The sequence below is a fragment of the Spermophilus citellus genome (assembly GCF_964194105.1).
Source record: "Spermophilus citellus genome assembly, chromosome: 9".
NCBI classification, from domain to species: domain Eukaryota; kingdom Metazoa; phylum Chordata; class Mammalia; order Rodentia; family Sciuridae; genus Spermophilus; species Spermophilus citellus.
In genome coordinates this window covers 118370499-118383539 of record NC_138191.1, presented here as the reverse complement: position 1 = coordinate 118383539, position 13041 = coordinate 118370499, and the positions used below count along the sequence as shown (strand labels likewise).

The window sequence follows — 13041 nt, the reverse complement described above, 5'->3', positions numbered from 1 at the left end:
CCAGTGGTAATGAGGACCGGCTGTGATGATTCTGAGACGTGGCAAGCAACCTCAGGCTGAACGTCAGACTACCCCCTTTTCAAAGTCTGTTGACCTCTGCATCCCCCACTTCCGGGTTTGTTATGGCTGCCTCACCCTCGATGGTCTCACTCAGGCCACTTGATCTTCTTTTTTCTCTTCTCCCCACTCCTATAATGGTTGTGGTTGTTGTTGTTATTATTATTATTTTTTTTTTTTTACTTTTCCTCAAAGTATTAATAAAATATTTACAGAAATTGTATCTTGGGGAGGTCCTAAGGATTGAACCCAGGGAGTTTCATGGGGCCTCACTAAGTTGCTAAGCCTGACCTTGAACTTGTGATCTTCCTACCTCAGTCTCCTGAGCCGCTGGGATTACGGGCATGCACCACGGTGCCCAGTTTATAGAAAGCATCTTAAATGGTCAGCCAATGAATTGCCACTTGAAGAAACCCATGCCCAGACCAGGAAATGACATTGCCGATGCCCCAGGAAGCTCCTTTTTTTGCTTTCTCCTGGTCACTACCTCCCAAGGGTAACCATTATGCCTACCTGTAACAGCAGATTGATTTTCTTGGTTGGGACTTTATCGAATGGAAGCAGAGAGCATTCTTTATCTACCCAACTTCTCTCTCTCAACTTCATGCTTGAGAGACTCAGCCACATCGTACGTGCCGTCCTGGGGAGTTCAGTTCTCACTGCTGAATAGCTCGTTATGGGGATAAATATACCGAATTAAAAAAAAATCCTGTTTACTGTTGTTGAGTGTTTGGGTTGCTTCCGATTTTTGTCTATTTTGAAGAATGCTTATAGTTTGAAAACATTTTCTCTTGGTGGATATACACATTTCTGATGGGTTTACTCCTCGGAGTGGAACAGCTAGGTAACGGGACACATGTTTCTCTTTAGTAGATCTTGCCAGACGGTTTCCCAAAGTGGTGGGCCCAGCGCACACTCTGCTGGCAGGTGTGAACATTTTGGTTGCTTTGTGTCCTCATCCACACGAGAAATCATCTTTTTTTTTTTTTTTTTCATTTTGCCATCTTGATGGACAGACAGTGGTCTCCTGAGCGATTTGTTTCCCCACAGAGCAGCTTAGATTACGTTGACTGTCACCTCCGCTTCCGCCTTCTCTGCCTAAGGACTTGAGCTTCCCCACAATGCTCTGTCAAGGTGTTTTTCCAACCTGAGGCTGTCTTCTTCCTGAGTGAAACCCCTCTGCTTGCTGTTAGGAGTACACATTAAAACAGAAACCCAGACAGAATCAGACCCTGCCCGGAAGTGTTTATGCTCAACTCTTAACAGTATTTATGCTTGGGTGATGCAATTGTAGGTGTTGTTAATTTTCTTTATGTTCAGTTAGACTTTTTTTTTTTTTTTTTTTGCATCGAACATATTGTGAATGTAATTAGACAGTTTTAGATGAGAAAACACTTCCAACCCGTACTCCCGATACCCGAGTGCAATTGTTGTTTTCATTTTTCTGGCAAATATCTATATTTTCTGACAACTTCCCAGCTGGAGCCACATAGGAGCCGTCACACATTCCTCTGGGGGCACCGTGACCTGCACAGCAGTGAAAATACCAGCTGCCCCTTTGGAGAGCTCGGGAGTGAGTCAAGTCACAGGAGGTTGATATTCCCCTTCAGGCTTTATGTACATCGTGTTATCTAGGCCTGGTTAGGGAGGGGGTTTCGTCATCCCCACTTCATGGATGAGGAAACCAAAGCTTCACGAGGGGAAGAGGAGTTCAAGTGGACGAGCAGGGGAGTGGTGAGGTTGGAATGTGCACCCGAGTATTTGGAGGCCAGACCCACTTTCCTCTGCCTTTTCCCCCTCACAGTGCCTGGTGGGATTGCGGCTGAGTCCCTGACCTTCACACCACTGGAGGACATGATCTTCCTCAAGTGGGAGGAGCCCCAGGAACCCAACGGCCTCATCACTCAGTATGAGGTGAATGGAGGCCCCGTGGTCAGGGGCTGTGCCCTGTGGGTTCCTTGTTAGGGGGCTCTGGGGACATGAATGAGAGGCAAGGTACCCAGGAACCTGGCCTGAGGGGAACCCACAGTCCCACTAGCCCAGCAGGCTCCTCGGGAGCTTGGTAGGTGGGAGTTGGCAACATGGGTCCCTGTCCCACGCTGGCCTGCCTGCCTGCCCTGCCCCCAGATCAGCTACCAGAGCATCGAGTCCTCAGACCCTGCAGTGAACGTGCCGGGCCCCCGGCGTACCATCTCCAAGCTCCGCAATGAGACCTACCACGTCTTCTCGAACCTGCACCCAGGCACCACCTACCTGTTCTCCGTGAGGGCTCGCACGGGCAAAGGCTTTGGCCAGGCAGCGCTCACTGAGATCACCACCAACATCTCGGGTGAGCCCCGCAGCCCAGCCTGGCCCGAGGAGGTGGCCCAGAAGGCCAGCCTTCTGTGAGCAGAGGTGGGATGGGGTGGCCTGAGGGTGCTTCCAGAGGACTCCTGCTGAGATAAATGTGCCTTCCGGGGTTGAAGTCAGGGGTCAGGGAGGTTTAAACCCGAAGAAGCAGGAGACCCCTGGTGGATTCCGAGGTTGAGATTGGGTTAGTGCTCAGGGTCGGGGGCCAATGAAGCCAAGGAGATCAAGACATCAGGGGAAGAGCTCTGAGGGCAGGGGTCAGGGGGCTGAGGGGCTGGCCTTTCTGATCCAGTGGCCAGTGTCCCTATCCCCCTCTCCAGCTCCCAGCTTTGACTATGCTGACATGCCGGCACCCCTGGGCGAGTCGGAGAACACCATCACCGTGCTCCTGAGGCCTGCACAGGGCCGTGGCGCGCCTATCAGGTGGGACAGCCCTGGTGGAAAGGCGGGAGATCAGGGCCACAGGGAAGAGCCCCTTGCTCCGACCCACAGCCCCCACTCAGGCCTCAGTCTTCCAACTTGGGCCTCAAAGTGGAGGAGGATGTTCTGTGCTCCAGGCAGGTGGAACGCCAGTGCTCTCTCCCCTGAGTCATGGGTCTCTGAGGGTAACTGTCAGGAGTTCTCTGGACACTGTCCAGCTTGCAGAGGGACCTGCCCAGGCCTCTGCAGGGGGCTTCTTCAGATACCCTGGAGAGGTGAAACTGCAGGCCTTGTGTAGTGTAGCTTCGTTCCCGGAGATACAGGAGTGGGCTCTCTAGAAGACGAGTGCAGCTTGCCACAGAGGGCCGCCTCTCTGGGGTGGCTGCGTGCTCAGCTTCTTTGCGGCTTTCTCCGCAGAAGAAGCTGGGCTGCTGAGGCCATGGTGGGGGAAGGTTCTGGAGTGGAGATGGGGTATGTGAGAGTGGGGCGAGCCTGGGTGTGTGCGCGTGTGATGTGTGGTGTGGCGGTGAGTGTGCATGAGGGTTTTCAGGCACACGTGTGCACGTACTCCTATCAGCCAGACACTGTGCGAGGGACTTTACATGCACTAAGTTACTTTGTCCTCTTGCAACTCTGGAGTGTGTTTTACCTGCCCCCAAGGCTGCATGGCCATACGGGCTAGGATTTGGACTGTGGGTCTGTCTGCAAATCTTGTCTCTTATGGATATCCCCCTCCTCCTCATCTTCCCCTCTGGTGGACCCTTTTCCTCCTCAAAGGTGCATGCACTGGGAGAGGGTGACAACCTTCAGTGGTGGGGGTGTGAGTGTCCTCGTCGCCTCCAGCGAGGGAGTGGGCTGCCCAGGTGCCCCAGGAAGTCCCTTGCCTCTTTCCTGCTTCTTCCTCCTGTCCTCCTCACCTGCTCTGCTGCAAATCCTGTCCTGGGAAGATTCTGAGACCCTCAGGAGAGGCTCAGGAAGAACTCAGGGTATCTGCAGGGCATTTTGCTTTTAGCTGGGGCCTTGGGACCCTTGTGCAGCCGAATGAGGATGGAGCTGGAACATGCTTCTCCTTTTCTTGTCCCCTTGTGGGATTCTGTAAGCTCAACTGGTTGGAGTCCTGCAGGGACCGTGACAAGGCTGCATGGGGCCTTTGGAGGTGGGACTTTGTAGGAGGAGGGAGGCAGGATGCTGAACGACCCTGGGCCTGTCCTCTTACCTCCCTGAGCCTCTCTTATTGCACCATGGGGGCCACTGCCAGTTAGGATTTTCTTTGTATGATTAGTGATAATTGTTATCATTCCTGGTGGGACTTGGGACTGGGAGAGGCCTGACCTCAGTTTGGGGAAGCAGAGGCTGAGAGGGGCTTGGACTGGTGTTTGTAATGGGTTAGTGACAGGCAGTGGGCTGGTGACCAATACTCTGGGATGATTCCTGCAACTTAAAAGCTCAAAAGTAACAACTGGAGATCCAGGAAAAGGCTTTTCTGCTTTCCAAAGCAGAGGCTGTGAGTAGGGGATGTCACACGGTGAGACATGACTGAGGCTGTCATGGGAAGTATTTAAATTTGTCAGCATTCATGTATTTACTCTCCACAGAGGATTTGGAGGAGCTCACAGCAAAAGCCTATTCAGTAAAGAGATAAAACACAAGCTCAGACATCGGAGCAGGGAGCACTAGTCAGGGCCAGTGTGCAGGAACCGGGAACAGCCGGCTCTGATTTGCAGAGGGGCTGCCTCAGGGTGGAGGGTATGTGAGAGGGCATACAGGGGTGTCCTCGTTTGCCTAGTGACCTTCACTTCCCAGAGGAGGTCAGCTCCAGGAAGCCCAGATCCCCTGTACCCAGCATAGTGCCCCTTGTTTGAATGCAATAAAAACTTTCTGAATGAATGAATGAAATTGTTCTAACCCTGTTCATAATTGGATAAGGCCCAGAAAGGAGCCATTGGTAGTTTTGGTTTCCCAGGTCCCATGTCCCACATAGGAGGACTCACTGTGGCAGGGTAGGCCCTAGGCTTGGTTCAGTTGAGCAGGACCATGATTCTCTCAGTCCTGCTTACTAGTAGGAATGACAGCTGGCATGCACGGGCTGCTTCTGACATGTGTCTGCTCTTTATGTCCATATCCTGGACTACTCCCATTTTACAGAGGAGGAAACTGAGGCCCAGGGAGGTTAAGTGACTGGCCCAGCTAGGAAGGAGCAGAGTTAAGATTAGTCCTCAGGTAGGCCTGACCCCAAAGCTCACACACTCAGCCACCAGACCGCTCTCCTGGTCCTCTGGCCTGCTGTGATCACTTGTGCTGTCCCCTCCTTGTCCAGTGTGTACCAGGTAATTGTGGAGGAGGATCGGCCGCGGCGGCTGCGGCGGGAGCCAGGTGGCCAGGACTGCTTCCCAGTGCCTCTGACCTTCGAGGCAGCGCTGGCTCGTGGCCTAATGCACTACTTTGGGGCCGAACTGGCGGCCAGCAGTCTGCCTGAGGCCATGCCCTTCACCGTGGGTGACAACCAGACCTACCGTGGTTTTTGGAATCCACCACTTGAGCCCAGGAAGGCCTACCTCATCTACTTCCAGGCAGCAAGCCACCTGAAAGGGGTGAGGGACTCATCAGGGCAGAGGTGAAGGAGGGTGGGGTGCTGGGTGGAAGGCTGGGGACATCCTGGAGTGGCCCTTCCACAGAGGTCTGAGACCCAGACCCTGCCCCTTCCTATAGCCTGGCCTTCTTCCCTTGATTCCTTACCTTCTGGCCTAGTCCTTGTCCCTTCCTGAGGCCCTTCCTTCTGCCTCAGGTGCCTCTGTTACCCAGAGATCATCATCTTAGGTTCCCCCTTTCACATATTGAGGTCTAGGTCTGGTCTCCTCACCAGGCCCCCCCCTTCTCTCTGAGACCCCGCCCTATTCTCCAGGCTCCTCCCTCCTCAGATTATTCCTTCCTTGATGGCTCCTTTCCTGCCAGGCCTGTGGACATGGGCCCACCCCCATCCCGGAGGCCCCACCCCCATCCCGGAGGCCCCACCCCCATCCCGGAGGCCCCACCCCAATTCCCCAGGCCCCACCCCCATTCCTCAGGCCCCACCCCTTCCCATGCTGTCTTAGCTGATTTTTCTTAAGGCAAGTGCCCTGTTTGCAGGCCCCTCCCTCTGGGCCACGCCTCCCATCCTGCTGGGCAAGAGTATCCTTAGTTTTCATACTAGAGGGCACCCTGATTAGGCCCAAGACACCGTGAGGTTCCTGTCCTGGGAGGGTGAGACCTGTTTTCTGTGGTGTTGAGGTCCTTCCCCACCTGTGCTTCCAGGAAACCCGGCTGAACTGCATCCGAATCGCCAGGAAAGGTGAGTCCCTCTGAGTTGTTGAGGCCTGCAGTGGAGGGTTTCTTACCTGTGGCTTTGGGGAGGGGCTCCTGGCCTCCCAGTGGCTGTGGGACCACCGTAGGCAGCAACAGTGGTTCTGAGGTTAGGAAGGACTTCCTTTCTCAAGGGCTTCTTCAAGGGTGGGCAGCAGGCAGGGCCCAATTTCCTACCCCTCCCCAAGGTTGCAGAAGGGGCCCTGAAAGGGGCTTGGGACAGACCTGGGGAGAGGGAGCCGTTTTGCTGGGCACTGGTTCTGGGTTCTATATAAGCCTCTTATCCAGTGGGGAAAGGTAGGATGGTGGGGGACCTGCAGGGTAGAGGCTGAACCTCTTCTAGACGTGGAATGTGGTTGGTTACCATCCTGAGATGCCCTAACCGCACCATAGGTACATGGCTTTTTCCCCTTCATCACCTTGCAGGAGGGCTGGGGGTGGGTCTGAAGGCCCAGGTGTTCTCCATCATCTGCCGAAAGTTGGGCAGGATTTGAGGAATCGGAGAGGGGCAGCTATTGCTGACAGGGGGCAGGATAGGTAAAGACTTGATGAATGTAGAAGGCCCCAGGACCGTCCAGGAGACAGATCTGAACTTGAGGCAGGAGGGGCTGTGGTGCTGTGGGTGTGGGCGTGTTTGTGCAGCCTGGTCTGTTCCCTGGGGCTCAGATCCCTGCAGGCAGGGCCTGGTGGTCCCTGCTCGCCTCTGACCCTTTGTCCTGCTTTGTTCTCAGCTGCCTGCAAGGAAAGCAAGCGGCCCCTGGAGGTGTCGCAGAGGTCGGAGGAGATGGGGCTCATCCTGGGCATCTGTGCAGGGGGACTTGCTGTCCTCATCCTCCTCCTGGGAGCCATCATTGTCATCATCCGCAAGGGGTGAGTGAGGCCAGCACCCTGGCCCACCAGTGGCTTGTGTCTCTTGAAGGCCTGGTTGGTGCAGAGGAGCTGTGTCTGGGTGTGTGTGGGGAGAGGTCAGCCTGGGCATTCGGCCTGTAGATGGACTTAGGCTGGATGGTAGGAAGCCTGACACTTGGTAAATGGAGCTGCCCTGGTACAGCATGGCTGGAGTGCAGGTCTGGATGGTGCCAGGTGCCACTATCCAGGGAAGGCCATTCAGTGCTTAGTGCCAAGGAGCTGTGTTGGAAGACAGCACTGCCTTCTTGTGCCTCTGGGAGCTGTGCCAATAGGAAGGGTATGGAGGTGACCTGACTTTGAAGCCTCAGCCCCCTGCAGACCGTTAGCCAACTCATCTGTCTTGACCATTTTGTTGTGAAATTGACCCTGAGCAGGGGTGTCATGTCCCCTCCCTTTCAAACCAGGGCTCTGAGCCATGATTTTCCTCAGTACCCCACCTGCCCTGGTCCCTGCTGCTATGGATCCCTGAGTGAACCCCACGATCTCCCAGCCTTTCATTTGGGTAGGATGTGTTTCTTAGGGCATTTTGCAGAGGGCCGCCTGAGTCCTGCTACATCTTAAAATCTAGAACTTAGAATCTCAGAAATCTAGGATTGGGGATTCTAAGAATTTCAGAAGTTAGAATTCTAGTGGCTTAGAACTCAGAACAAGAGCTGCTGGGTAATTTAAGGCCATCTAATTGAGTGGTTTTGAATTTTTTAAAAAGCAACAGTACCTGTCTTTAAAACATGCATGCACAACAACAAACAAACAACCCCCCCCCCCCCAAACAAACAAAACTCCCCAACCCTCTGTGTGCTGGGAGCCCAGTACACAGAGCAGATGAAGGCTGAGTAGCAGCTCTGGTTGGAGGCAGGTGGGGACTCCTGAGACCCCTCTGCTTGCTAGCTCCACCCCGCCTCATTCCCCATGAGTGACCCTAGAACACTGGGGTCCAAGCACCTTAGTTGAAACAGGGATGCGGCGCCCCAGTGGGGGTGGTAGACTAGCCCAAGGTCACCCAAGGAACCAAAGGCAGAGCCCGTGTTCTCTCTCCCCACCTGGGCTCTGGCTTCTGAAGTCCCTGCTGCTGCCAGGCTGGGCACACATGGGCGAATTGGCACTGGATCTCTGAGCTGCCAGGAGCAGATAAGTAGGACCCTGGGAGATGGTGGAGAGCTGGCTAGGGCCACCTTGCCTGAGGCCAGGCACCAGCAGGAGGGAGCAGGGTATGCCAGCAGAATCGGGTGGAGTGGGGGGTGGCCTATCCAGGGCTGTAAGCTCTGATTTTTATCTTCCTAGTGTCTGCACAGCTTGATGAGACAATATATTTTAAATTTATTATTATTATTATTATTTTTTTTAGAGAAATTTTAATCTTTATTTTTTAGTTTTTGGCGGACACAACACCTTTGTATGTAGTGCTGAGGACCGAACCCGGGCCGCACGCATGCCAGGCGAGCGCGCTACCGCTTGAGCCACATCCCCAGCCCCTTAAATTTATTATTTAATGAGTAATTACTGTGTGCCAGGAGCTTTACACACACCATCCATTAGCTTGTCAATTATTGAGCACCTATTACGTGCCAGACACTGTTCTGGCATTCAGGGTACATCAGAGAACATTTCCTTCTTGGATCCTGATAAAGGAAGCAGGTCTCACTCCCTTTTTACTGATGAAGAAACCCTAATTAGAGCAATTTGCCCACGTCACTCTGCTCAGTGGCAAGGTTTGATTTGAGCTCAGGCCTGACCAGATATGTGAAGGGCCTCATCCTGGGGACCCCACAAGCAGCAAGTCCCTGAAGTTCTCCCCAGCAGGGGGACTGAGACCCGACTCTAAGTGGGGCGGGGCTGGGGATGGAAGAGGCCTGTTCAGTTACAGGTGTTATTTGAGGTCCAAGAAACTACCCTCAAAGGAAAGAGGGTGGGGTATGTGGTGGTATCCAAAGCTCCTTGCCCCCCCGCAAATAGAGCATTTGGCTAGGAGGGGGCTGCTCAGAGGTGCTGTCAGACCTCACTAGGAGACCCACAATTCTGCAATTGGTACCTGACACATCCCCATTTAGGACCCCCCCCCCCACGCCAGTTTCCTCTAAAAGCCACTTAATAACACACTGGAACTTTACCAAATCCCTGATTCTACTCTGGCCTTGGGCCACTGAGCTCCTCAGGACTCCCTCTGTTTATATTGTGGGGCATTGTGTAGCAGAGCAGCTCTGGAGGTATGGGGTGTGCAGATCAGCTTGTGCTGTGGATGTGATTGACAGCAGAGGAGGTCACCCACCCCACTCCAAGGCCTGATGTGGCCTTGGGAGAGAGCACAGATTAGGTTCCCAGGTCAGAGTCCTGGGCCAGGTGGGGTCTGCTCTGACTCTGCCATGACTCCCGTGACTCAGCACCCGCTCTGTGCAGCGGGAACCTGCCCTGCTCTGGCTTCTCACTGGGGTGAGCTGCAGGACCTGGGGCTCCTGATCCAAGCTGGGCTTGGGGGCCAGGAGGGGGCGGCCTGGCTCCTTTAAGGGACCCCACCCCCAGGGCAGTCGGGTGGGAGAGGGTGGGCCCTGAGTGTGCCCTGTGCTCCTGAGAGATCCTCTTCCCCCTGCCCTCCTGTCCCCAGCTGTCCCTCCTGGTTGAGCTGTGTGCAGAGGGCTGCTCCCTCAGGGCCCTAGGGCCTGCAGGGGTGAGCCGGGAGCTGCCCTGGGTGAGTGAAGGTGCCTCTGAGTGTGTGTGTGTGTGTGTGTGTGAGCGACTGTGAGTGTGTCAGTGTGAGTGCCTGTGTGTGTCTGCATGTGTGCGTCTGACAGGAGTGCCTGTGAGTGTGTGCAGTGTGTGTCTCTCTTTGAGTGTATACACGTGTGCGATCTGAGTGTGCTTAAGTGTGCGTGTGCATGTGCATGAGTGTGCGTGTGTTCTCCCTGTGTTTGCATGTTTGTATGTATGGCCATGAAGCTGTGCATCCCCCCCTTGGCCCATCTCCCCACTCCAGCAGCAGCTTGGGGAAGGTTCTGGAAAGGCCTCTGGTCCTGGTCCACAGCTGGGCCAGCCCTTGGAATGAGGAGGCCCTTGGACCTGTCCAGTCTCTGGCTGGCCCCTGCCCTGCACAGGAAGCCCCTGGGCCTCCCTGCCGCTGGGCATCGCCCCAGCCCGGCTGGTTGCCGGGGCTCAGACCTGGTGCCCTGTTCTCTTTGCACGCTGCCAGGAGAGACCGCTATGCCTACTCCTACTACCCGTAAGTAGCGCACCTGGCCTGAGTCCCTCCAGGGCCTCCCCTCCTCACGGCCCCCTCTGCTACTGTCTCCTATTGCATCTCCCTCCTCCAGTCACAGTCCCCACACATTGGTTGTGTAATCAGCTGGTCACCCCTGGGCAACTCACCTTACCTCTCTGAGCTTTGGTGTCATCTCCACGCTGAGCTGTGCTCTGACCTCCTCCTGGACCTGCTGCTCACCTTGTCCCCAGCGTCACACTGAGTCTCTAGCTCGGGGGTCACAGGGCTGCTGGCAGGCGGTTCCCCCTCCCTGTGATGTGCACAGATAATCTTTGAACCTAAATGCAGAACTTCTGAAAGTGTCTGTTAAATTCCATCTCCTAATCTGAGACCAGCCAGAGGCCAACAGAGGGTTCGCGTCCCTCCAGGCTCTGTCTCCTGTGGGTCTGGGGTTCCTTTCTGTGGCTCTTCTTTCCCATAGGCTGAGAGCCCTGGGCTGGGAACAGAGCCCTGTGGTGCTCCCCTGGAGACGCCTCTAGGCCTGTGTCCCCATGTTGACAGATGCTCTTGGGGCCACTGTTCAGCAGCTTGGCCAGCTGCCTACTGTCCGCCTGTGTCTGTCTTTCTGTGTTGGCTGCTGTCCGGCCTGTCCCTCCCTCTGCTGTCCCCTTTACCCCTCCTGACTATTTTCCTTCATACCCACCCTCCCCCTCATCCTCAGACTCTTCCTCGTCAGGGTGATCGAGAGCACAGCCACAGAGCCTTCTCACCTGTCCCCAAAGGGCTCTTTGGCACCAACCCTGGGTCCCAGTGGGGTGATGCCCAGAGCCTGGTGGGTGGGGAGGTGGGTCATCTTGTTCGCCTCTGCGCCAGGCAGCTCTTGAGTCCAGGACACGCTGGCTGGAGGTTGCTTGCTCGGAAGGCATTCATTGTCCTCCTTGTCCCCATTGACGGTCAGTGTCTCTGAGCACTTATGACTTGAAAGTCCTTACTCAGGTCTGCGTCACATCCTGCATGCTATAGCCAAGCTGGCCGGCAGAACTCTCCCCTCCAGCCTTCCCTGTGGCTGGGCCCCGTGGGCCCTTCTCAGCTTCCAAAGGTCCTAAGTTGTTTCCTCATTGCCAGTTTCTTTGTCCTCCTCCATGGAGCTTTGTCCCCCGTCCCCTTGTCCCCCCCACCTCTGTCCCCCACTTTGCTCCAAGTCCCTCTAGTCACAGACTGTGGTCCCCACCCATGAACCTGGGGCTGAGGGAGGGGCTGCTCCCACTTCTCCCCTCTGCTGCTGTCAGCAGTGGGATGGGCTGGTGGATGGGGGGTCTGGATCCCACCTGGGTGAGCCATGGTGAGGCTGTCCCAGGGGCTTCTGGGAGTAAGAAGAGCGAGTTGGAGTTTGCTTGTGCGGGGAGACTCCTGAGCTCCTGCTGAGCCACGCCTTGTCCTTCAGGAAGGCACTCCCAGCCCAACCTAAATGCCCTCAGGAGAGCATGGCCTCTGGGGCTGGACCTGGCCAGCCTTCCTCCTCGTTTGGATGCCATGTCTTTTGCTACTACACCATGTTAGATGCAGAGGAAGCTTCAGATCCATTTCCTGAGAGAGTGAACAGAGTTAGGAACAGGTCCCAGCCACCACTAATCGCCTTTATCTTAGGGGGCAGCAGCTCTTTGGGTCTGGAAAGTGAAAGATGGAGGCAGAGCCCCTTGTGCATCCAGAGATGTGCCTAGGATGGTGCCCCATTCCTGACCTTGTCTCCCTGACTGCTGGGCCTCCACTCCCCGCTCTGGGGATGTCCAGCCCCATAGAGTGCCTGTCGTCAACCTACATCTGCAGGAAGCCAGTGAACATGACCAAGGCCACCGTCAACTACCGCCAGGAGAAGACACACATGATGAGCGCCGTGGACCGGAGCTTCACGGACCAGAGCACCCTGCAGGAGGACGAGCGGCTGGGCCTGTCCTTCATGGACGCCCCTGGCTACAGCCCCCGGGGTGAGTGTCGGGCCCTTGAGCCCCTCCCCAGGCTGTGGGACTCCCCACCTGAGCCAACAGAATGGTGTCCACCCCTCTTCAGATGAGTTGTGAAACTCTCCTAACCACGCCTAGCTTTGATTCCTGCACTGGCCAGGGGACTCCCAGAAGGCCCTGGGGGTGTGTTTGCACAGTGGACTGGAGGCACTTGCAAGGAGTTCTGCTGGCACAATAAGGTCCACTGTGATGGACCTTGTCAAGAGGAGATGCTGCTCTGATCAGAGGGGACCAGAGGGGCTTCACCCTCTGTTGAGTCTTGTTGTGTGACAGGAGGGGATCCAGTGGCTGAGAGGGATCCACCCAGACCTGGGCTGGTCTCTTAGATCCCTTTTTTGGTTGTATGACCCGGAGCAAGTTGCTTACCTCGCTGTACCCATGTTTTCTCCTGTGTGAAATGCAAATAGGGATCGTCTCTGCTGGTGAACAGTTCCCTTCAGGGCAGATGTGAAAACTAAATGAGTTAATGTGTGTAAACCATTTTTTTTTTTAAAGAGAGAGTGAGAGAGGAGAGAGAGTGAGAGAGAGAGAGAGAGAGAATTTTTAATATTTATTTTTTTTTTAGTTCTCGGCGGACACAACATCTTTGTTGGTATGTGGTGCTGAGGCTCGAACCCGGGCCGCACGCATGCCAGGCGAGCGCGCTACCGCTTGAGCCACATCCCCAGCCCAGTGTGTAAACCATTTAGTGCTGGGTCTGGCTTCAGAGTACAGTGAATTAACTGTTCTGTGCTTCATTTTTTGTTTTCTGTTTAG

The 13041-nt window shown here is 55.1% G+C and overlaps 1 protein-coding gene across 10 annotated transcripts in view; it reads left to right on the top strand.

The window, feature by feature from the left end:
* Window positions 1-13041, top strand: part of PTPRU (protein tyrosine phosphatase receptor type U) — a 76644-nt gene that overhangs the window by 31993 nt on the left and 31610 nt on the right. For 5 of the 10 annotated variants that reach the window (XM_081305997.1, XM_081305996.1, XM_081305994.1 and 2 more), the window contains exons 9-15: window positions 1862-1971; window positions 2185-2386; window positions 2727-2829; window positions 5144-5417; window positions 6118-6154; window positions 6897-7035; window positions 12092-12249. In XM_081305997.1, the coding sequence (XP_081162123.1) occupies window positions 1862-1971; window positions 2185-2386; window positions 2727-2829; window positions 5144-5417; window positions 6118-6154; window positions 6897-7035; window positions 12092-12249 (1023 nt within the window). Of the gene's footprint in view, window positions 1-1861; window positions 1972-2184; window positions 2387-2726; window positions 2830-5143; window positions 5418-6117; window positions 6155-6896; window positions 7036-10255; window positions 10286-12055; window positions 12250-13041 lie in introns of all 10 variants that reach the window. The other 5 variants (XM_081305995.1, XM_081305989.1, XM_081305991.1 and 2 more) reach the window with 2 other exon arrangements.